General features: G+C 51.3%; 1 protein-coding gene across 1 annotated transcript in view; it reads right to left on the bottom strand.

Moving 5' to 3' along the window:
* NPAS2 (neuronal PAS domain protein 2) overlaps nucleotides 1-24,164 on the bottom strand; it is a 150,840-nt gene that overhangs the window by 1,070 nt on the left and 125,606 nt on the right. Inside the window, exons 12-20 of the mRNA XM_040993811.1 lie at nucleotides 23,936-24,017; nucleotides 21,241-21,382; nucleotides 20,667-20,776; nucleotides 18,338-18,427; nucleotides 15,126-15,272; nucleotides 7,597-7,791; nucleotides 5,727-5,917; nucleotides 5,438-5,530; nucleotides 1,075-1,253 (exon numbers count right to left, since the gene is read on the bottom strand). Of these exons, the coding sequence (XP_040849745.1) occupies nucleotides 1,075-1,253; nucleotides 5,438-5,530; nucleotides 5,727-5,917; nucleotides 7,597-7,791; nucleotides 15,126-15,272; nucleotides 18,338-18,427; nucleotides 20,667-20,776; nucleotides 21,241-21,382; nucleotides 23,936-24,017 (1,229 nt within the window). The remainder of the gene's footprint in view (nucleotides 1-1,074; nucleotides 1,254-5,437; nucleotides 5,531-5,726; nucleotides 5,918-7,596; nucleotides 7,792-15,125; nucleotides 15,273-18,337; nucleotides 18,428-20,666; nucleotides 20,777-21,240; nucleotides 21,383-23,935; nucleotides 24,018-24,164) is intronic.

Genomic DNA, 24,164 nt, shown 5'->3' with positions numbered 1-24,164 from the left:
ACTGTCCTGCTGGCACACTGTCCCCAACTGCCACTCCTTTACCTGTAGTGGGGCGTTTCCAGGAGCTCCTTCCTCCATGCAGGCTTCCTTGGCCCCGGGGTTGGCCCTCTGTGCTGTCCCCACCCTGAGCCCTCTCACATGGCGTGCTAATCCACCATGCACACTGCATGCACTCCAGGGCCTCCAAGGGCAGAGCACAGGCAAGAGAGCTGTTTGTGTCATGGCTATCTGCAAACATGTTATGTGCTCACATACCTCCCTGCCCTGCCCCTGGCCTCCTCTCACCTTATCACTTGCCATCTACAAATCACTTCGATGTCCTGTGTGCTGATAAGATCTCTGATCCTAAGTCAGAGGTGACCCATGCTATGCTGACACCCACACCTGGCTTAGTAACTCTGGCCCTGGAAAGGCTTTCTCTATCTGCATCCCAGTCTTCTAGCCATCTCAGATGCTGCACACTGCCCTAGGGCAGCCGTCAGGAGGAGTAGATAGAGCTGAAGGCTGGGGAGCAAGCCTCACAGGACAGGTTAGGGAGGAGCACCCCAGGCACATGTGTGTCAGAAGGCCAGAGCCCTGCCAGGACCGCAGCAGACACATGGCTCCCACTGGAACGCACAGCCCAGTGGCTCCCCTCTCTTCTAGGTGGATTTGGGACATGCTTGAATTCAGTTTGTGTTCTAGGCAGCAAACATAGGTAAAAGTATCTCAGCAATGTGATAAATCTTGAAGTAAATGGGATTTCATTTTGTCTTTGTAAAAGTCTTTTATCTATGACTACACTGGCAAATCTGACAAGCATAGTCAACCATATTAGGTTTTTGCTCTGCAGCATGGACATATCAAGATGCAAATAATAATAGTAATTATTATTATTTTGGGACAATTCATTTTGACAAGTGAGCCTCTTCAGCACAAACCCAGATGAAATACATAATGGCTAACTCTTAATTTCTCTTGTGGAACACAACGATTTTGGAAGCAAGGCAGGAAGAGGCCAGATAAGACTTGCGATGTGGAGATTGGCCCTGCCCCCTTAGACCCAATGCTTGGCCCGGCCAGGCCTGGTGCCCACCTGTAGGTAGTGCTGCTGTGGCTGCTGCTGGGCCTGAGCTGGCTGCAAGGCTGATGGCTGGGATGCAGGGAAGCTGGGATGAAACACGGCCTGGCCCATCAGCAGGATGGGGGTGGAGGAGCTGCTGCTGGCAGGGTGCACATCTGGGCTTGGAAACAGGGCCTGGTTCTGTGCATACCTGTTTGGATCCACGTGGAGAGGAGAGAACAGATCTTTTAAGAAAGAAACACTGATGTGACACCAAAACACACTGGTAACAACAAATGCTTAGGTAAGGGGGACTTCATCAACACCTCTTAGCCATTAAAGGACGAGGTCCACAGAGGGGCAAGGCAAGCCACAAGAGCAGAGAAAAACGTTTGCATTCCATACTCCTGATAAGGGACCTGCAATAGGGCCTTGTAAGATTTCTACAATTCCAAAGGAAACCAAAACAGTCAGACCAAAACGCAGGCGGGGAGGGCTTGAGTAGAGATTTCTCCAAAGAAATGTGGAAACGCCCAATGTGGCTGCACACGTGACATGATACCTAATGTTGCTTGTCATGGGAGAAAAGCAAATCAGAACCAAGATGAGGGGCAGGCATTTGTCCTAGAGCTTAAAATGCCCATGAGAGCTGCTGTGTCCAATGCCAGCTTCCTGCTAACAACCCAAGGTGGCAGCAGATGAGGGCTCGAGGAGTTGGGTTGAGTTTTGACTCTCTGGCAGTCACAGGAGTTTGGGAAGTAAATCAACAGGCAGGAGCCGTGTCTGTCAATCTGTTTCTGTGACTCTCAAAGCGAAACACAGACGAACCCTCCCACAGATGAACCCCCATTGTCATTCCATGGTTATTATAAAAAAGTATAGAATGTCACTAGTGCTGGTGAGGATGGGGAGAAAGAACCCTTGTACACTAATGGTGGGAATGTGGAATGGTGCACCTGCCATGGACAACAAACTGATGGCACCTCAGAGAAGTACACACGGAATTTCCCTATGATCCAACCATTCGCTCCTGACTTGTACCCACAAAAAGTGAAAGCAGGGACTCCGAGATTTGTACACAGCGGCAGCATGGTTCACAACAAAGGGCATATGAATGGATAAGGACTTGGGGCACATCCATGCAGTGGAACATTATTCAACCTTAAAAAGGAAGGAAATTTTGACTCATGCTACAACATGAATGGGATGTCATCTAGTGAAATATCTAGTTATCTAGTGAACAGCAAATATTGCGTGTTTCCTCTTATGTAAAGGCCTTGTATGGTCAGATTCGCAGGCACACAGAGGGGACTGCACAGCAATGGAGAGTTAGTGTTTTGTTGGATTGCAAAGATGGAAAAGTTCTGCAGACAGATAGTGGGGGTGGTTGTATACCTGTGTAGCAGGTTCAATGCCAACAAATTATACACTCAAAATTTGTTAAAATGGGGGCATGCAGTGAGATGTAGTGGATTAAGCCTCTGTGAAGCCAGCATCCCCTATGGGTGCCAGTTTCAGTACTAGCAACTCCATGTCTGATCCAGCTTCTTGCTAGTGTGCCTGAGAAAGCAGCAGAAACTGGCTCCAGTTCTTGGTCCCCTGCACCCACATGGGAGACCCAGGAGAAGCTCCCGGCTCCTGGCTTTGCCATGACCCACTGCTGTTGCAGCCATTTGGGGAGTGAATCAGTGATGGAAAATTTTTCTTTCCCCTTCTCTGTATAATGTCACCTTTTGAATAAATAAAACCAACCTTAAAAATAAACTTGATACAATGGTAAATATTATGGGAGGTGTTGGGACTGGTACTGTGTCATAGCAAGCAAAGTCACCAACTGCTGTGCTGCCATACCATGTGGGCACCAGTTTGAGTTCTGGATGTCCCATCTCTGAGCTAGCTGCATGCTAACATGCCTGGGAAAGCAGTGAAAGATGCCGCAAGTGTTGGGTCCCAACATCCACGCGGGAGACCCAGAAGAAGCTCTTGGCTCTTGATTGGTCTAGCTTCGGCCATTGTGGCCATTTAGGGAGTTAGCTAGAGGATCTGTGTGTTTGTGTGTGTGTGTGTGTGTGTGTGTGTGTGTGTGTGTGTGTGTGTGTGTGTGTGACTCTGCCTTTCAAATAAATAAAACCTAAAAAAAAAAATAATAAAAGGAAGGAATTGATAATGGTCCACTAACTAAGGAAAGTTCTGGAAGGTGATCAAGAACAGATACCTCAAGACTCCGCAGAGGTGTCTCTGACCTTGTCCCTGGGTAGGGATCTTGTTTCCCAACCTGGGGACATCAGCCACACCCAGGAGTGAAATCCACTGGTCTGATGGAAAGGACAGTTAGAATCCCCAGAGGATGGAATTTCCACCTCACTGCATTTTAAGCTTCTCTGGTATATAATGTGATGTAGGAATCTGTTTCCACCTTACTCAGATCATTTAGGAAGAACAGGCACAACCCCAAACTCAGCCTTCCCACCTCCCACCTAACAGAGCTTGCTGCAAGGTGCCTTCCCTTGCCTGCCTTCCCACGGCCACAGGGAGGGGCAGGAGGACGCGCCTAGAGCACCATCCAGAGGCCGTGGGGAGACCCCAGCAAGGGCTGCAGGCAGGGATGGCCTTGGAAGAATCAGGAAGGCACAGCGAGCCCCTGCTGTGTCATCTACAAAGAACGTATCTTAACCTCATCCACAGACTGTCTCTTCTTCATTGGTTGAAAAAGAGAGAGCACCTTCACTCTAAGGTTTTTAGGAAGACAAAATACTGAACACACGGGGCCAACCCTGAGAAATGCATGTAGTAGCCGTCTGCTGTCACTGCTGGAGCTGGTACAGGAGGACACAGGGACTGTCCAGGGGACAGCCCTGCTGCAAGGCCTCTGCAGGAGGTCCACCACTGTCCTGGTGATGGATGTTGTGGCACTGTGGGTTAAAGCCATTGCTTGCAATGGCTGCCTTCCACATCAGAGTGATGGTTTGGATCCTGGCTACTCTGCTGCCAACCTAACTTTCTCCTCGTGCATCCTGGGAGGCCGTAGGTGATGGTTCAATTGCTCGAGGTCCCTGCTACCCATGTGGGAAGCCTGCATGGAGCTCCTGGCTCCTAGCCTGGGCCTGGCTCAGCCCCAGCCATCACAGCCATTTGGGGAGTGAACCAGCAGATGAAGATCTCTTTCTGTCTCTCCCCCTCTCTCTAACTCTGCCTTTTAAACAACTAAATATTTTTTTCAAAGATTTATTTATTTATTATTGGAAAGCCAGAGTTACAGAAAGAAGGAGAGACAGAGAGGAAGACCTTTCATATGCTGTTTATTCCCCACGTGGCTATAATGGCTGGGGCTGAACCAATCTGAAACCAGGATCCTGGAGTTTCCTCTGAGTCTCCTACGCCGGTGCAAGGGTCCCAAGGCTTTTGGCCATCTTCTACTGCTTTCCCCGGCCACAAGCTGGGAGCTAGATGGGAAGTGAAGCAGTCAGGATATGAACTGGCACCTACACGGCATCCTGGCTCAGGTAAGGTGAGGACTTTAGCCACTAAGCTATTGTGCTGGGCCCTATATCTTCTATTGTTATGAGATCTTTCTCTGTCTTTCTTGCTCTAACCTTTATATCTAAGGCCTAAAAACCATCTTCTGGGAGTTTTTACACTATTGGGGGGCCTCATGTTTCCAGTAAGCCTTATGCTTAGCAATTGGCCAGTAGGCAAAGCTGCTTCTGGTCCCAAGAGTTCATGTGGAAGATAGATTGGGAGGCGTTGTGGTTCCAATGTGCACCCCAAAGTTCATGCCCTGGAAACTCAGCCCTTAGAGGTGAAGAGGACTCAGAGGTGGGGCCCTGGGACGTGACTCAGACTCGACAAGGCCACACTGCCACTGTGGGAGGAAGAGCTCAGCTGGCACTCTCCCACCGTCTCGCTATGGGATGCTTTACCGGGCCATGAGGCAGCAAGCAGGGCTCCTGAGATGCTGGAGCCATGCTCTCGGGCTTCTCAGCCTCTTACACGTGTGAGTCACAATATAATTCAGAGCTTTATAGATGGTTCTGTTCCAGGTGCAAACAACAGACTAAGACATGGAGTCAACCTGCGGAGGCTTGTGCTTCTGGGAGGAAAAGGGGACCCCATGTGCGCAGGGTCTGGTGGTCCTGGAGCAGGGGGCAGAAGGCTACTCATGTCAGGGATGTCCTGCAAGCATGCAGGCCCCTAAAACATGATGGCAATCTAGGACATGGTGCATTGCTTCATCCTGGTCTGTAGGAGTAAGTACATCCTGCCTAGATGGGGACAAGGGCTTGATGTGGTCCCACCTGCAGCCCGACAGTGCCCAGCAGTGCTGCCAGCCCAGGTACTAGCCTGGACTGTTCAGCACAGCTCTCTCCCTCCCCTCCTCTCTCCAAGGCCACGCACTTGACTTGCCGTCCAGTCCTGCCTATCTCTGTGGATTGCCTCGCTTCACAAGATCCAGGCATCATGGGCTGAATAGGCTGGCTCAGCAACAGCCTGTCAACAGAAGAGGGGAAAAAGAAACTCCGGTCAGTACCCAAACTCCAGCCTCTATGGCAGATGCTCCTCCTTGACTCCTCTGCTCCATTCTCAGAGGAGCAGGGCAGACTCGGGATCCCCATCACCTGCCCGTCCGAACCCCGAGCCCTCTCCTGCCACTTCCTTCACTGGCACAATGCTGTTCTCTGTTTACCTGAGCTGCCGATCGTGGCTGAAGTCGGGACTGGGCTGGCACGGGCTGGCCTCCTGGGAGGCGGGAGCAGGCGTGGTCAAGTTCAGAGTTGGTGGCAGCACAGCCGTGGCACTGGTGAACGGGGACGTCAAACTGCCCACTGGGCGGCCGCCCCCTTGCAGCAGCTGTGAGCTTCTCAGTGGCTTGGGACCCTGGGGGCACAGAGAGGAGTGAAACCAAGCAACCATGGCCCCAGTTCCTCTGGGACTTCCCTCTAACGTGGGACCTACTACTGCTTCTTGGGTTATTCTTATTGCTGTTATCCACTGCACTGCAAGCACCTTGTGGGGGTGGTTCTTAGAGTCCCTTGGGTCTTGGCCAGTGCCAGGCTCTCTGCAAACAAGGGTCACCTGCATACTGAGCCGACCGTGGCTTCCCAAAGTTCACGCACGCACGTGCCTGCTGCTTCTCCCATGCACCAGGCCCACTCCCGTGCTCAGGTTCTTTGCACTGATCGACCCCTCCATGTGGAACACTCTCCCTGGCTGAGATCCATAGGCACCTTCTCAAACCCTCTTGGGTGTCTGCTCAACCACTAGACTCTCACAGATGGCTTCCCTGGCCATCTATGCCAACCCACCCAGGGCAGGCATCAAGGCACAGAGATTAAGATGCTGCTTGCAACATCCGCATCCGGTATCAGGGTATTTCATTTAAGTCACAGCTGCTCTGCTACCCAGGGCAGCTTCCTGCTAACATAGATCCTAAGAGGCTCGAGTCTCTACCACCCACATGCGCGGCCTGGATGGAGTTCCAGGCAACTGCCTTGGCCTGGCCCAGTCCTGGCTAGGAAAAAAGCACATTTTCTCTGTCTCTGAAAACAAAACAACTCCAACCCATTGGCTATGCACCAGCATTCACGTGACACATTGCAATCTTTAGTTTTCTCTCTCTGTCCGCCCCCTCTCCCCCTCCACCCGTTTGGAATGGAGATTCTTGTTTTATTCCTCCTCCCCTCCCCTTTTTCTTTGCTCACTGTTGTCCATCACCTATGGCGCTCAGAGTTTCAGGCCAGGCACACAGTGAGTGCTCAGTGAATATTTGCTCAGTGAAGTAATGAATGAATGACGCAATGGGCTTGCATCTGCTTTTGGGTTTTTTGCTCCACTGCTCTCTCCCTATAATCGCCTATGGTGGTCCTCTCTCTGCTTCTCTGTCCTCCTATGGGAGGCCTACGGTGGTAGCACAGCTATTCAATTTTGGGGACTTTTATAAAATCCTTCAGCAGTATATATCATGTAATTCTTTTCCTGGCCTTTTCTTTTCCAAACTTTTTCTTGGTGATTCCTCTCACTTTTCAGATGACTTTTCCAATCAAAGGCTACATTTTTAGTGGAATCCTTGCATTTGGATAAAGATGGACCCAATTCTTAACCTTTTGTGGGGTGGATTCACTTGGCTGTCCATTGAAAAACAGACTAGGCAGCTGAGTCTGGGCTGCGCATCGGCACCGTTCTGTCTTGTCATTATTCCGGAAACAGTATAGTAGAGCACCATTTGCACAGTTTTTATATTGTGTTAGCAACCATAAGGCAGCTAGAGAGGTGAATCCAAGGTTTTGAGAGGATGAATGTGGAGTCCATGGAAATGCTACATTATTTTACATATGAGACTTGAGCATTTGTAGACTTTGGAATCCCTGCAGTGGCCTATAACTAACCCCGCTGTGGATACTGGTGTGCGACTCCATCCACCCACATCCCATTGGACATCATTTGTTTAAGGTCCCAGGTTCCCTACTGGCTAATGCCTTGGGAATCCAGATGTTCTAGCCTGTGGAAGCGAGTCCGCTCCAGCGGCCGGCATGGCCTGTGCAGAAGGGCATCGTTACCTGCGTTGATATCACACTCGACTCTCTGAGCAGGTGCTGGCTGCTGACCGGGGCCGAGGTCATCTGCCCCGAGAGCTCAGGGCTCACCACGAGCTGGGGCTGAGACCCTGAAGTCCGTTGCTGTAGCTGCTGCTGGGTCTCAGGCCGCTGGGGGCTGCTGAAGCTCAGGGAGACAGCCGGCTGCTGCAGGAACATCTGGGGGCACACGAGAGACACCAGGAGTGAGCACAGGGGTCTCCTGTGCCCGCAACAAGAGGTCAGCTTTCCTTGACCTGCTGTTAACAGTTCACTGGCTCAGCTAGGAGGCGGCGGGTGCCTGTGCTGCTGCAGCCCAGCGCAAGGTGCCGAGCATACAAGGTGGGTGGGAGGCACAGGTCACAGGCAAAGTCACTGATGGTGAAACTTGCTTGCTCTCAGATATGCCTTAAAGAATTCAGCATATTTCCTCAGGGACCAAGTTGATTTCTCAGAAGGGAGGGTCATAGGAGCAGGTGGGTGACTTGACCTCAAGTCCATGGGTGTGGGCTTTCTAACCATCATGACAATCTCGATGTGTTCTGTAGCTCAGATGAGTTAGACATTTAGGACACTGTCAGGGCTGGCATTGTAGCACAGTGGATTAAGCTGTCACCTGCAATGCCAATATCCCATTTGGGTGCAAGTTCCTGTATTGGTTGCTCCATTTTCAATCCAGTTCCTTGATAATGTACCCTGGGAAAGCAGCAGAAGACTTTCAACAAAAGACCCTCTTGGGTTTAAAATATCAAATGATTTAGTCTCTATATCACAGATTTCTTTGCTTTTTCTTTTTAAAAGATTATTACATTATTGGACTGGAAAGTCAGATATACAGAGAGGAGGAGAGACAGAGGAAGATCTTCCATCCATTGATTCACTCCTCAAGTGGCTGCAATGGCCAGAGCTATGCCAATCCAAAGCCAGGAGCCAGCATCCTCCTCCAGGTCTCCAACACGGGTGCAGGGTCCCAAAGCTTTGGGCTGTCCTCTACTGCTTTCCCAGGCCACAAGTAGGGAGCTGAATGGGAAGTGGGGCTGCCAGGATTAGATCCGGTGCCCATATGGGATCCCGGCGCGTTCAAGGTGAGGACTTTAGCCATTAGGCTACAGTGTCGGACCCTCATCTTTTTCATTTAAAAGCTACTTGAGAGAGAGAGAGAGAGAGAGAGAGAGAGAGAGAGAGAGAGAGAAACTACCCTATGTACAGGTGTGCTCCCTGGGTGCCGGCAAGGGCTGGGGCTGGACTGAGATCAAAGCTAGGAACTACTAACAAAAGTACATCTCTCATATGGGTAACAGGAATCTGATTCCTTGATCCACCCCTGTGCCTCCCGGGGTCTGCCCTGTCAGAAGGCCGGAGTCAGGAGCCAGAGCCAGGGATCAAACCCAGGTGCTACAATGTGGGAAGCAGGGGTCTGAGCTGCCAGACCCAAGGCCTGCCTCTGTGTCACGATTCTTGACATTCAACACGCCCATCTGGGCCATTAGCTTTGACTTCTCCTGGAGGAAGGCTCACGTCCCCCCAGTGTCTGGCATTTGAAACCCCAACTTGTGCTGACTCAGTGCACTGCCCACTCCTCCCCAGTCCAGATCATGTGGCCATGATTGCTGGAGTATGGAGCAGGACCGGAAAGGCAGGTGTTGAACCACACCCTGAAGATGTCAAGAGGAGTGCTCAAAAAAGCAGGCAGCTCAAGATGAGCCATGCCCGCGGGCCACGTCCAGGGCCTGTGTGCAGTTCCTGGCTCGGACACCAAGTCCAGCCTCCTGCCCACGCAGGGAGGCAGTGTGATGGCCCAAGAGACCGCGCTCCTGCCACCCACAGGGGAGCGCTGAGCTGGATGACGGATAGTCGCAGTCATCAGCCAGCAGGTGCCTGCCTGACTGCCCTTCCCACACCACTTCCCACGCTCCTACCCCACCAGAGAAGCCTGCAATGCTGAGATGAGGGCTCTTGTCATTTCAGAGGGTGACAATCGCCCTCTATGACGATGCACTCACATGTTCGAGTGTATGCACAATCCAAGAAGTCCTTCACCAACGGTTTATTTATAGCACAGGGGGTCAGTCACCCACACTACATCACTACAACATACACCCAACACTCAAACCCAATGACCATTTCTTTTCCTTGTAGGATATAATTTACTTTCTGATTGGAGTTCAAATGAATGCACCGTTATTATACCCCTGATACAGTGTAGCTTAAGTTAGACACAACCCAGTTCAAATTCCCACCCTACCATCTACTACAAGTATGACCTCGGACGGTGTTCATAAAAGGCTATTTTCCTCATTAATAAGACAGCTCATAAAAGATTAAATGCAATTCATGCATATCAAGTACCCGAACCACAGTAAGTGCTAAATAAATGTGAGCTACTCACAACAATATTTCCAATTAAAAACGAGGATTTTACTCCTCTGATTCTGAGCATATAAAAACAATCTGATAAGTTAATGGATGGGATGAATGGAAAAATGAACAAAGCTTTTGCACTACTGGTGTTTGCAGGCCGTGTGTAACGGGCTGTGCTGTGAGCTCTTCTGCTCACTGCTGGAGCCCTCTAAGGATAGAAACCTGGTCCTGCTTATCTCTGTGTGCCGCAGTGCTCAACCAAGTACAAAACAGGTGTCTGTCAGATGGAAGGATGGATGGAAGGAAAGAAGGATGGATGGGAGGAAGGAAAAAAGAAGGATGGGAGGAAGGAAGGATGGAAGGAAGACTGGATGTAGGGGAGGGATGATAGAAGGGTTGAAGGAAGGATGGAATAAAAACAGAATGATGGGGCAGGTGTTCAGTGCAGTAGTGACATCACTGCTTGGGCCGCCCGTATCTGATGATCGGGGCCCTGGGTTTGAGTCCTGGCTCCACTTCCGTTCCAGCTTCATGGCGATATGCATCTTGGGAGTCAGCAGGTGCTTGGATGCTTAAGTGCTGGGGTCACTGCCACTCATGAGAGAGACCTGAGTTACGATCTATGCTCCTGGCTTTCATATGGCTCATTTAGGGAGTGAAAACTAGCAGCTGGAAGATCTTTCTCCTCCTGTCTCTGCTTCTGTCTACTTTCTTTTAAAAAATTTTTTATTTATTTTTACTGGAAAGTCAGATATACAGAGAGAAGGAGAGACAGATAGAAAGATCTTTTGTCAGCTGATTCACTCCCCAAGTGGTCACAACAGCCAGAGCTGTGCCGATCTGAAGCCAGGAGCCAGGAGCCTTCTCTGAGTCTCCAACATGGGTGCAGGGTCCCAGGGCCTTGGGCCATCTTAGACTATTTTCCCAGGCCACAATTTGAGAGCTGGATGGGAAGCAGGGTGGCCAGGATTAGAACCGGTACTCAGATGGGATCCTGGTGTGTGCAAGGTGAGTACTTTAGCCACTAGGCTACTGTGCTGGACACTTCTGTCTACATTTCAAAAAAACAACAAACAAAAATTTTGAATAACAGATGGATTAGATAGATGAATAGACAGACTGATGAATGGGGCCCAGTGTGATGGCTCAGTGGCTAAATCCTCGCCTTGCAAGCACTGGGATCCCATATAGGTGCTGGTTCATATCCTGGCTGATCCACTTCCCAGTAAGCTCCCTGTTTGTGGCCTTGGAGGGCAGTCGAGGACGGCCCAGAGTCTTGAGACCCTGCATCCGATTTGGAGATCCAGAAGAAGCTCCTGGCTGCTGGCTTCAGATCAGCTCAGCTAAGGTTGTTGGAGCCACTTAGTGAACCAGTGGTTGGAAATTTTTCTGTATCTTCTCTCTGTATATCTGCCTTTCTAATAAAATATTTAAAAAGGAAGAAAAGGAAAAAAAGACTGATGAATGGATGGATGGGAGGACGGACAGACAGGGCGGACAACGGGAGGAGGATTGGATGGACAGGTGTGTGGACGGAAAAGATCAAAGAACATTGTCATCAACCATAGTGTTGGTTGCCGTTCTAGACATTCCTCGGAGTCACCAGCAGAGAGCGACATGTTCTCAGGGAGAGCCGTGCAGTGGTTGGAGGGGACCAGGAAGGGTTACAGTCCGCAGCTGGGGCCCAAGTGCGTCCCCCAAGTGCACAGATTTTAGTCTGAGGGTGGGCTTATCCTCTGGCTTCAACACTGAGCAAGGTCTCGCCTGTCTCTGTTTACGGTGAGTCTTTAATCAGGGTTTTTATTTTATTTTATTTTTTTTAAAGAGCAAATACCACATTTTGGTTAAGCATTTGGGATCATTCAACACTGCTTCAAAACAGCTCAGAGAAAAAGCTGGAGCCAAAAAAAAAAAAGTGAGGTTTATGGTTCTTTCATGATGCACATGCTTGCTCTGTGGGCTTTTGGAAGATTCCTGTATGCATGGATTTAAATCGATTCGGCACCAGAGGAAACTTCTCTTTTAACCTCCTCTTCCGTGACCTTTCTAAAGTATACTTGTATTTCTTTAAGTCTTGAAGAGAAAGAGGCAGGAGGCACACTGCTGGAGGATGCATCCTTGGCTTTGACTATCTGTGGATTTCCACGTTCTCTGGAAAATTCCACTGCAGAGAAAAGGTCCAGAAGGGCAGGCAGGGCCGGAGCACACGCGGGTGCCTGCTCTCCTGGGTACCCTTGCAGGTCACAGGGCCCACGTGGCCCAGGCTCCTCCAGGGGTTAAGCAGATGCAGCAGGCATGAGGAGGGCCTGGCAGGGGGAAGGGATAACCTGGCTGCTTGTTATATTAAAACCCAGTTTTTATGCCCACAAGGCACCCAGGAGGACGTTCCCACATCCACTTAGCTTTTAGCTAAGTAGTTGAAGCAGTTTCAGGCTTAATTTTCCACCCTTCCTGTTGGTGGAAAAACTCCATTAAGGTAATTGGAGTCACATGAGCCCAGGGACCAGGTAGGTCCTGGATTAGCAAGAAAACGGCGCTAGCTGGGAGAGAATAAGTCAGGAAACCCATGGCCTGCTGGCTTAATTTCTTCCTAGTCTTCCCCCTTGTCAATGCAGAGAGGGATGTGCAGGGGTGAGGTGGGGGAGGGAAAGAAGGGGGATGTGGGAGGGGGCTCACTGCAGTGGGGGCAGGGAGCAGTGGGACTCTGGGGTACAGCCCAGGCTGTCTGAGCTAGGGCTGCACAATGCTGTGCAGGGGCAGGGTGGCGGCCTGCCCTGGCCTCCACTTTCTCTAGTTGAAGACTGATGTCGTTATCTAAACAATAGAGTTAGAGCGGGGAAGAAGCACAGGCAGAGAGAGAATCCTTCCATCTGCTGGTTTATTCCCTAGATGGCTGCAATGGCCAGGGCTGGGTCAGGAGCTTCCTCCATGAGTAGCAGGGGTGCAAGAACTTGGACCATCCTCAGCTGCTTTCCCAGGTGCATTAGACGGAGTTGGATTGGAAGTAGAGCATCCATGATTCAAACTGGCATTCATATGGGATACTGCTGCCGCAGGTAGAGCCTTCACCTGATGTACAACTCCAGCCCCTGGTCCCGTCTCTCTTGTCTCTTCTTCCTTCCTTCTTCTTATTTTTTTTAAGATTTATATATTTTTATTGGAAAGGCAGATTATGGAGAGGAACACAGACAGAGAGGAAGATCTTCCATCTAATGGTTCACTACCCAAGTAGCTGCAATGGCTGAAGTTGAGCCAATCTGAAGCCAGGAGCCAGGAACTTCTTCCGGGTCTCCTGCATGGGTGCAGGGTCCCAAGGCTTTGGGCCTCCTCGACTGCCTTCCCAGGCCACAGGCAGAGAACTAGATGGGAAGCGGAGTGGCTGGGATACAAACTGGTGCCCACATGGGATCCTGGTGGATGCAAGGTGGGAACTTTAGCCACTAGGCCCCTTTCCTTTCTTTCTTTTTTTTTTTTTTAAGACCAATTTATTTGGGCCCAGCGTGGTAACCTAGTGGCTAGTCTGCCTTGAATGTGTGTGGATCCCATGTAGTTACCAGTTCTAATCCTGGCGGTCCTGCTTACCTTCCCACTCCCTGTTTGTGGCCTGGGAAAGCAGTCAGGGATGGCCCAAGGCCTTGGAACCCTGCACCTGTGCGGGAGATCCAGCGGAGGTTCTTGGCTCCTGGCTTCAGATCGGCTCAGCTCAGCTCCAGCTGTTGTGGTCATCTGGGGAGTGGATCAGCAGATGGAAGATCTTCCTCTCTGTCTCTCATCCTCTCTGCATGTCTGATTTTTCACTAAAAAGAATAAATCTTAAAAAAAAAAAAGCAACCCAACTCACTTATTTGAAAGGCAGGATGTGGGGTGGGTGGGGTGAGGGGATATAAGTTGGAGGGGGCTCCTATGCACAGCTTCCCTCCCCAGGTGCCCACAACAGCAGGGGTCGGGCTGGGCCAGAGCCAGGAGCTGGGAACTCAATGCAGGCCATGTATTTGAGTGGCAGAGGGGCCGCAGGCTCCAACTACCATGGAGCCCTCGCTGCTGCTCCCCAGGTCTGTGTTAGCTGGAGTCGCGAACAGAGCTGGCACTCTGACACAGGATGCAGGCGTTCCAGCCAGGCCAAATGCCCACATCTGGGCCCTTCTCTTTAAGGTGAGGTGCCAGCTCTGCAGGGAGGGCTGTGTAGGGCAGAGGGGGCACAGGGAGGGTCTGTGAGGCTGTTGAGGGAGAGGCAGGATGGCTTTGACAAGGCAGCTCCTGCCAATCAACAGACGTGTGCGGGGTGGGTGCTCCTCTCAGCATGTCCCTGGCCTGGGCACCTGTCACAGGTGCTGCTGTGCTCAATCGCTTCAGGGGCGGTGTGGCTAGGGCAGGGTGTCTGTGACAGGCCTGGGGCAGCAGCGGAGGGGATGCTCTCGGGAAGGGGCTCTAGGTGGCTAGTGCCCCCAGGGCAGGGTTCCAGGCTCACTAACCTTCCATTCACACCTGCAGCCTGAGGCGAGCTAGGCAGCTAGCGCCCCCAGGGCAGGATTCCAGGTTCACTAACCTCCCATTCACACCTGCAGCCTGAGGCAAGATCCTGCTCTTGTGAAGTCAAACAGACCAACAAGAGGCTGTCCTTTTCAACATATGAGCACAAAGTTTTTCCTCCAGAAAACCTCTCTTAAAGGGATTCTAAAGAGTGACACTGGCAGGGGTGGTATGGTAAGAGCCACTGCAGTCAGAGCATGTCAGGTAACCCCCCTCCCCCTTCCTGGAAATGCCATAAATGGGGGACAGGGAGGAGCCCTTCCCTTGAGGGTGCTGCAAGAGCCACATCACCTAGGTGTTAGGAAGAACTAGCTGGCATCTGTGCAGAGCGCAAAGGCCAGATGCCTGGATGAGAATGCAGGATAGGCAGTGAACAGTGTGTGCCCCGCACAGAGGGCCGAGCAAGGTTCATGTCCTGCATGCTTGGCCAGTGGACAGGCATGTCAGGCTGGACTCATTCCTTGCATTTTGTATAGGGAAGGTTCCAGCTGCTTTGTGAAGCAGAGGGCTCCATGAGGCATTGCAGAGGGTACTGAGGAAGAAGTGTTGTGTGTCCTGAAACGATTGCAAAGGATGGTCCCATAGGGCAGGGTGGGCGGGGCCACAGAGGGGTGGGGCATCACCTGGACGTTGGAGTCCTGGACCAGGCACAGCTGCTCCTGAATCTTGTGCAGCTCTTCCTGCTGCCACCGGATATTGGCCTGCAGGATCCGTGTCCGCTGCTCCAGCTGGTCTTTGATAGTCTGGAACATGCTGAACTGTGCTGAGAACTGCAAGGTCAGAGAGTCATGCTCACCTGCAGGCTTGTCTTACCTGTGTTTCCACATAGCCCATACGTGCCTCCCTTGCCTGTCCCCTGAATTTCCAAGGAGTCCATGGTCGCAGTGAAGCCCAGGGTTTGACTGCAGGCTGCACCTGAAGCTGGCCTACTACACTGCAAGTCTGGGAGGCCCCCAGCACACAGATGTGACAATTGGAAGTTGTCAAATTGGTCCAGTAAACTAATGACTTAGGGGGAGAGGCTGTTCAAGAGCCCTTGGGTGTCTTCCTGGGACACAGCCATTTCTGGGTCTTCTCCTTACCCCAGTTGGGATCCTGGCTACCCTGGCCGCCTCTCAAGCTCGTTCACTAGGGTGTGGGGCAAGGGTGGAGGGATCACTTGTCAGTCACCCCTAGGTAGCACAGGCAGGGCCTCTTGGGAGGGGCAGTCACAGCCGCCTTGCACAGTGCCCCATCCATGCCTTCCTGGATGGAGGCCAGCTTTAGGAGAATCCTGCAGGTGATCTCCGCCCTACGACGCCTCACAGGAAGTCAGCTCCCTGTGATCACGAGATGGGAGGAGGAACCCCTACTCCCTGGGCTCTCCAGCACCCCCATCTTGAAGACAAATGAGTTTTCTCAGTATTTTGCCCTTTTTTTTCTTTCTGTTCTTTACTTCCCAACACCTTGCCATGACTTTCACCCTTCCTTCTGCTCATCTCTAGCCCATTTCTGTCTTCTTTTGCTGGTATCTCCAGAGTGGCTCTCTGTCTCTTTGCCCACTGCCCTCCCAGACCTGGAAAAGCAGCGGGGAGGGCGAGAGCTCAGGCTGTAAGGCAGGTTGTGCCCAAGATAGGCAGCAATGAGCAAACAAAACAGAACCAGCAGTGGCAGAAACTCCCACATGTCGGGACCCAGGTGGGCCAGCCAGTGCCCTGTGTGAGCAGAGGTGCAGCCAGTCTGCTTCCTGGGAAAGTGACTGTTCTGCTTCTGACCTGCTCCGTGTCACACGGCCACACTGGGCAAGGCCAGCAAGGGAATTCCGAGTCCCAGGAGCGTGTGATGCAAGGCCCTCCTCCCACCCTCTTACCCTTGCCTCAGGATTGCCATCAGACTGCATTTAAAACGCTACTTCCTACGACTTCAAAAACACCCGTGCCGCACCAAACAGACTCCAAGCTGCATTGGAAGGTGTAGTGGGCTGGGGTCTTGAGCAAGCTCTAGCAGGTATGCAGTTTAGAAAAGAAACAAGTAAAAAGCTTCTAGGGTGGGTTCTGCCAAGTTAGGAGTGGCTCAGAGATACACCTGCCACCTCCAGGGGAGACAGTTTGTGGCCACTGAGCTGGTTCCAGCAAGGTGCATGGTCAGTGTCAGCTACTTCTAGCAGGATCCTAATTTTTTCACAGTGTTCCACGCGCCCAGTGGTCAGTCTCTTCTCATCTCCCTGATGGTGGCCTGTCTGGAAAGGAAATGGATCTATGTTCACTTAGGAACATTTCTGAAAGACAGGGGGGGCTTGACTGAGATCGCTTGGCAAACCACCCTGTCAGCTCCCACAGTTTTGATTTCTGTGTGTTTCCTGGAAGGTGGTTTCCTGGATAACCCTGGGGAGTGTGGGGAAAAACAAATCTCAGGGTCTCACTGATTCATTGGAATGAGAACTGTTTGAAAAGATTGTATGGGACCAGGCATGGTAGCCTCGTGGCTAAAACCTTGCCTTGCATGCACCAGGAACCCACATGGGTGCTGGCTTGTATGCTAGCTGCTCCACTTCCTTTCCAGCTCCCTGCTTGCAGCCTGGGAAAGTGGTGGAGGACAGCCCAAATTCTCTGGATCCTGAACCAACGAGGGAGACCTGGAAGACATTCCTGGCTCCTTGATTCTGATGGGCTCAACTCCAGCCATTGTGGCCACTTGGGGAGTGAACCAGTGGATGGAAGATCTTTCCGTCTCTCCTTTTCTCTGTAAATCTGCCTTTCCAATGAAAAATAAATAAATCGTTAAAAAAAGAAAAGTTTGTATAGCACAAGATGTGGAAAGGAACACAGTTTAGCATTAAACATAGAATGTCTAATAAACTAGGAGCAGTTGACTGAATCTCAACAAATGACGCATTAGGTGTTCCATGGCCTTTAGCCACAACATTAGGTACTGATAACACACATGTTCTCTCTTATGTAGGAACCTGAAGCCAAAGCAATTCTCATTTCATCTGCTGGTTAGCTTTCTTTTTTAAACTCACTCATTTCATGCCACATGTGCTTTGGACATTAAGAGAGTATAAAATTATTTTGATGTACACTGTTTCCAGGAGCAGAGCCTGAAGGAGAGGTCTTCACCTCACCAGGCCAGCCTGGCCCCAGCAGGCAGCAAGCACTAGCTCAAAGACAGGAAAACAGGAGTCCCCTGCTAGCAGCAGCAGCCAAGCTCGGGTTCCAACACCCTGTTGGCCACACCCTGGCAAGTGGAACGGCTGGAGAACCATTTCCTGGGACCCGGATCCAGCTCCAGAACTGGGGCTGTCAAAGCTAAAGATCCCAGAGCGAGAGCTCCAGCTTCCCGAGAGGACTGGATGTGGCAGGATGTGACCGCAGATTGGATGACCCATGTCGCCCAGCCTCCCAGGTTCTCTCTTGACTGCCAAGGGCAAGGGCTGTGTTATAATCCTCTTCTGATCCATCCTAGCACCTCACTCATTCTTTGACCCAAATAGTAACCGACTGCATGTTGTTGAAACCAGGAAGGAATTACTCAGCAAAGCTGGATTTTTTTTTAAACAAATGTGATATTTATAGTCCCAGCTTCACAGCTTTTAGATCCTTTCAGAGTCTTCTGACATCTGACCTCATTCAGACCTTTTCTAGAATATCATGGCCAATTCAGAGATGTCAAAAAAGAAAGAAAAAAATGACAGGAACATAGCAAAGTGGCAAAGGGCTGAGCTCAGGGGTCAAAGGATTCAAAAGCAGACCAGAGACGAAAGGATGTGGAGCATGCCTACGGAATACCAGGGTGGAGGCAGGTACGCCTGGAGGGATGACTCGTAACGCCAAGGGCTCCAGCATCCCACACTCACCTGGGCCACGGGGACAGGAGAACTCTGCACTACGGTCTGTGGCAGGAGCTGCTGCGTGATGTCACAGGGTGACGCTGATGGCAGAGGAGCCTGGGGAAGAAAGTGGAGCCTGAGGAACAAACCTGCACCTCTTGGGTGCTTGGGTTAGAGGGTTCTGCAGGCACGCAGTGGGGAGTGGGGAATAGGTCAGAATCAGGACTTCTGGAAGGTACAGGCATCTGATCTGTGGCTGCTCCACTTCCCAGGCAGAGCAGTGACACATGGGCGGAGGGGCCAGACTGCAGTGGACTGGAGCGAGTCCCTGGGACACAGGTGCCTTGATGTCTGCCTGCAGTCTCAAGTTGCCTGCTGCCTGTAGCAGTCTGCAGGGCTGTTCCACTCACCTTTCCTGCCTCACGTGTTATGTTTAGGGCTTGGTGGAGCCGGTGGCTTTTCTCCTGAGTGGATTAATGCCAAGCAGTGTTGTCTAGCCTGAATCCCATCCCCTCAGCCCATCACTAGGCCCACATCCTCATCCAGGACCTCATAATGGCCGTGAAGCCCAGGGCCACTTTGCCTGCCTTTCTGTCTAGGATCCTGAGAGACTCCTGGGGAGTGAGCAGTCACATCTTTGCTTCCTGTTCACTCAGGTGGCTGGAATGGGTGGGGGATGCTTTGCAGAACCCAGAAGGGTGATCCTCTGCTTTACTGGAAGGCTATGGGAGTATTTAAAAGAAAAGTAAGAGGGTGCTTGTGAAGCTATTTCAAAACTGCACCTGCCCCCGAGGCACTAAAAACAGCAACCCAGGGGTGGGTGTTTAGCTTAGTGGTTACAACACCCACATCCTGTGTTGGAACACCTGGATTGCATTCCCAGCTCCAGCTCCTACTTCCAGCTTCCTGTTAATGCTGACAAAGCAGCCAGCGATGATGGCTCCAGGAATGGGGGTCCTGCCACCCACATGGATTAGGTTCCCAGTCATCCAGTTGACCTGGTTCAACCTTGACCACTGCAGACCTTTCAAGGGTATTCATGTCCTTCTCTGCCTCTCAAATCCTAACTTAAAAAGCAGCAAAAATGTGACAGTGTCACCAAGGATGGCACGGGGAGGAAATGGCAACAGGAATCTTGCTTTGCAGAAGCCCCAGGCATGGGGCTAAAGCAGGTCTGGCCTCTGCTACTCAGGTTCCCTGCAGAGCTGGGAGGAATCAGGGGTGCTCTGGCTCCTTCAGCATCTGGTGCATCACCTTGGACTGAAGGAACTCTGGGAGAAGGGCAGGTGGAGCCAACAGGTGCACTTAGAGGTGACTGCAGAGAAAGAGAGTGAGTGGGCTGTTTGGAAATAAAACATGTCCTCATCCTGATTTCCAAGCACAGTGGGCATAACGTCTGGTGGCAGCCAGTGAGATGCAGTGTACTCACTCTGTCTCCAAAGTGCCAGCAAGTAATGGCACACAGCTCCCTGGTGTGTGCCTCCAGATGTGCTCATTCAAGTTCTTGGACCCTTGCACATCTTGCCCTACACGTGTGCTTGGCACTGTTTTGGGCCAAGAAGTTGGGTAGGAATGAGTGACCCTCGGTGACTTCCAAGGTTGGGTCATAGAAGGCTGTGGAGCTTCTAGCTGGCTCTCCAGGGGCTTCCTCTTGGAATCTCTGCTGGAGAAGCCTCACGCATGGTCACGCCTCTGCAGGGCAGCAGACAATGGTCTCTGCTGAGCCTATCCTGCAGCCACCCCAGTCCAGGTGTCATCAGGGATGGGTGTTCTCCATCTGGGGTAGTGAGACAGAAAACAGCCTTCTCCATCATGGCCCTTCTGATTGCTGACCCAGGCTCCAGGGGCATGACTGAGACTTGATGCTGCTAAAGTAGGCAGTGTTTGTTAGGAGGGATCAAATAACCCAGATGTGGAAGTCAGTGCCCATGTACGTTGGCAAGGGTACTTTCCAAGAGGCTGCTCATTCCCTGAGGTTCTGGAGAGGTCTTGGAGCGTGTGAGATATATCATGAGCTGGAGAACAGAGCTGTGTTTCTGTCACTCCCATGGCTCTCCAGTGTCCTCACAGGTGTGAAAACAGGAGCCTCGTGACCACGCACCTGCAGAGACTCTGGAAGGCTGAAGTTTGGAGCTTTATTTAGAAAGTCCACTTGGATTTTTTCTGTCCTAAAGCTATACCACCCAGGTTAATTTTCTCATGAAACTCAACGTAGCTGCCAAATGAGTGATTTAACTGCCTTTCCCCAAGCTCCACCATCCCATTCTCAATCTCTAAGCCAATGTATGGCTCTTGCATCCCCTGGTCCAAGGCAGTATATTGCTGTTGAGAAGTTTGGGGTTGAACACATACGTACCGGCATTGTGGTGGCCTGGCTGGCCCCAGGTCCTGGTAACTCTCGGGGTAGGGTGGTTGATCTTGGCAAAGTAGTGGTGTTGGCCTCTGCCATTAGCTTGGTTGGGGTGGCTATAAGAAAGCAAGGGGTTATCTCCTGATTTAAGTGTGCTTCCCAAAAGAGGGGACCCGTGACTACGGTATGCTGGACACAATGGTTTGGTGGGAGCCTCTGATAAAAAAAATTGCCCAGTCTGGGAGCAGGCAGAAGGTAACACAAGCAACACCCCCATTTCATTTCCACCAGATGGGCGAGCCAGCCCCCTGCCCAATCAGCCACCTCACCAGGGATACTAGGTTATCTGACCCATGCCTCACCCATTCTGTGTCTTTGGTGGTGCAATGGAGAGACTAGAATGAAGAGGGGGATGTTTGGTAGGCGGGGGAAGTCTAGGGAATGGAAACCACAGATGCAAGCTGTGGAAAAACTTCTGTTTCCCAGGCATGGACTGCTCTGACTCCAAGTAGGTCTGGGACTCCTCATGGGGTTCAGTGAGGTCCCCCATGCCATGCAGCATCCACAGAAGGGCACTCACAGTTGGGTTCAGACATGGCCGTGTGCGAAGACTTGTGGGAGCTTCTTGAGGACGCTGATGGAGAGGGGCTGGTGTGAAGGCCGGAGGTGCCCGTGTCCAGTGTGCTGAAGGGCTGCTGTTGTTCCAGGCTGGAGCCCTTGTCCTGCAACACACAGACACAAGGCCTGCGTTGTGGCCCCTAGGTGGTGTGAGGCAATGACACACCCTTGGTTCCAAGGCAGCAGGAAGACTTGGAAGCTGCTGGGACAAACACAGTAGATGTATGGGGACACTCCCACCCACACTCAGCTTGGCACACAAGCATCATCAAGAGGATTGTAACTGATAAGTGGTTGTTCCTTCGCTTTCTCATCTTTTATTTGGAGTTAGATTTTCACAACTGGCTTTGCATTGCATTTTGCTTTTCCCTGGAAATTCTCACCTTGCCACCCAGAGGCCTTGGGCTTCCTAAGAAGAGGGAAAGGGTTGAGTTCTAGAAGCTAGGGTGCTGCCGTAGTAGCTAATCAGCACATCCCAGGAGTCAGACTTCTCTAGATCTTCCTGGGGCTCCTTGCACATGGCTTGCTCTCTGCAAACCTCCTGCCTTCCACGTGCAGCAAGGGCAAAGGCCTGGGGTCTCCCTTCTCGACCTCTGGCTCTGCACTGCTCCTGGCTCCCAGCATGCCTCTGCCTCAAACAAAATAGGCATCCCTGATGGCTGTGACCCAAAGGGACACATTCTCATCTGCCATGGCCTAGGTACAGGGGTCATTTTAATCAAAAGAAGAAAAACAGAGTCTTGTCCTTTCCCATCTTCAGGGAGAAGCTGCTAGAACCTACTGGGCTACGTGCACTGGCTGGTCTATGTCCCATAGATTAGGGTACAAAATGCTTTGTGTGAGTTTACATGGTGGTTCTGCCCATTGTGTGTGTGCAGAAGAAGAGCTGATGTAATTGGAGTGTGACCCACAAGCGGGACCTTGTCCAGAACAGAATTACAGGAAGGGCTCAGAGATGTTGGGACAATGCCAGACATGGTCTCACTGTTCAGTGACAGGGGCCTTTGGACTATGGCTACTGCTGTATGCTGTGTTCCTGCTTCCAGGAGGTGAGTAAGCGCGTAGGCACCCTCACAGCCCATGGGCACCACTGCATGGCCCCTCCAAGCACGGGGATTTACTGGCACTTTACACAAGACTCAAGTGGGGGCAGACACACACACACACACACACACGAAGCCTCATCCTAGATGCTTTCCTTGCAAAGGGGGATTCTGAGTCTGGTACCTGGGCTTGCACTTGTGGATTTTTACAACACTATATTTTTTTTTTATGAGAGGATGTCCTAAGGATTCCCAAAGGAACAGAGACCTTAATGATCAATTTTCCACCGGATGAGATGTTTTATGCCCGTCCTTTGGCCGTGAGATATGGTGAGCCTGACACCTGTGTATTAAGAGCTTAATTATTCCACTTTCTGACATGATGCTTGACAGATTGTGTGACAGGGCTGGGTAATAATCATATCCATGAATGCTGACAGCTGTGTCAGAGAGGGACCGCAGCCACCCATCACCATGGGATGCCCTCACCTGCCTCTGATGGCCAAAGGGGATCTCTGTCCTTGCAGTGCGGTCCTCAGTGGGTGAGAGATGCTTTTGTGGGATCCCAGGGAGCCTGGGGGACTGAGCCCTGGCCACAACCTGAACCAGGAGCCCGGATTCTCAGTCACCGACTGAGAATGGAACTTGAACTCCATCAGTGCTACGGGTCTACTTCAGAAAGTCAGAGGGGAAACATGGGGGGAAAAGATCTGTTTGCTCTGGTGCAAAAAAGTTTGGAAAGCCAAGCAGTTTTTTTTTTTTTCATTTGATGCAAACATTTTCTGTGAGCATTTTAAAGGCTGCTTCTCTCTAGACAAACATAGTTTTCCACTCACATATGAGCATATCTGACGTCAGGCTGTGTCCTCTGCTGGATGAAAAAAAGAGCATTTCACACAGCGACTGGCAGCATTTTCTCTTCCTTAGTGGGAGACAGAATAATGGTGGACTCCGTAGCCTCTTAGCTTGGATGAAGCATAGCACAGCTTTCTTATTCTCTCTCCTTCCTTTCCTTCCCAATCTTTGTGTCTATTTTTAAAATGACCTTTGCAGAATAGGGCTCCAGTTTACTTGCAGATGGTCTCCAAGCTTCCCGTGAGCCGTGAGACAACTGAGGGGTAAAGACTGGGAGGGGTTGGGCTAGAGGGACTCCTAGGAACAGTCCATCCAGCCACAAGATGCTGCCTGAGTTGGGGATGCAGTGCAGCTGCACACAGCTCAGAAAAAGGACAGGGGCACTTGAACTATACCACAGTCCAAAGCATTGAACTAACCGCTCAGCATTTTTCTATGGAAGAAATGCAATGTGACATCATAGGTATCCTCGGGAGGTTCGCCAAAGCCATGCTTTCTGTTCCAGAGATGTGGACTGCTGCTGCCCTGGGAGTCAACCCCTGCATGCTGAAGGACAAGGACCACAACATCCACCCATAGGACTGCCACAAAGAGTGAGTTGGAAAACATAAAAACAACAACAACAAAAACCTACTGTGACCGTGACACAGGTATACCAAGAGCTCCATGTCTATAAGCTGCTCTGCTTTGATTACTACTTTTATGGAGACAACATCCGGAAAGTTCTACCTATTGCCCCCTAGGCAGGGACAAGCTTACCTTTAGTGTTGAGGGGTGCATGGCCTCAGGTGGGTCTTCCAAAGCCAGTTCCTGCCTCCTTTCCACCCGGACATCTGCGTAACTGCTCAGAGAACCAAGAGACCATGATGGATGGGAACATTCCAGGAGGCCAAGGGCTAAGTGAGCTTGCACGACACTGAGGCCTCTTTGTACAACACACACTGCCAGGGCAGTCCATATGAGGGCCCCACGTAGACTGTGACTTGTG

The sequence above is a fragment of the Ochotona curzoniae genome, unplaced genomic scaffold (assembly GCF_017591425.1).
Source record: "Ochotona curzoniae isolate NIBS_2020 unplaced genomic scaffold, NIBS_Ocur_1.0 contig_883, whole genome shotgun sequence".
Lineage (NCBI taxonomy): Eukaryota > Metazoa > Chordata > Mammalia > Lagomorpha > Ochotonidae > Ochotona > Ochotona curzoniae.
The sequence above is the reverse complement of the archived record's forward strand: the minus strand, read 5'-3'. Positions and strand labels throughout refer to the sequence as shown.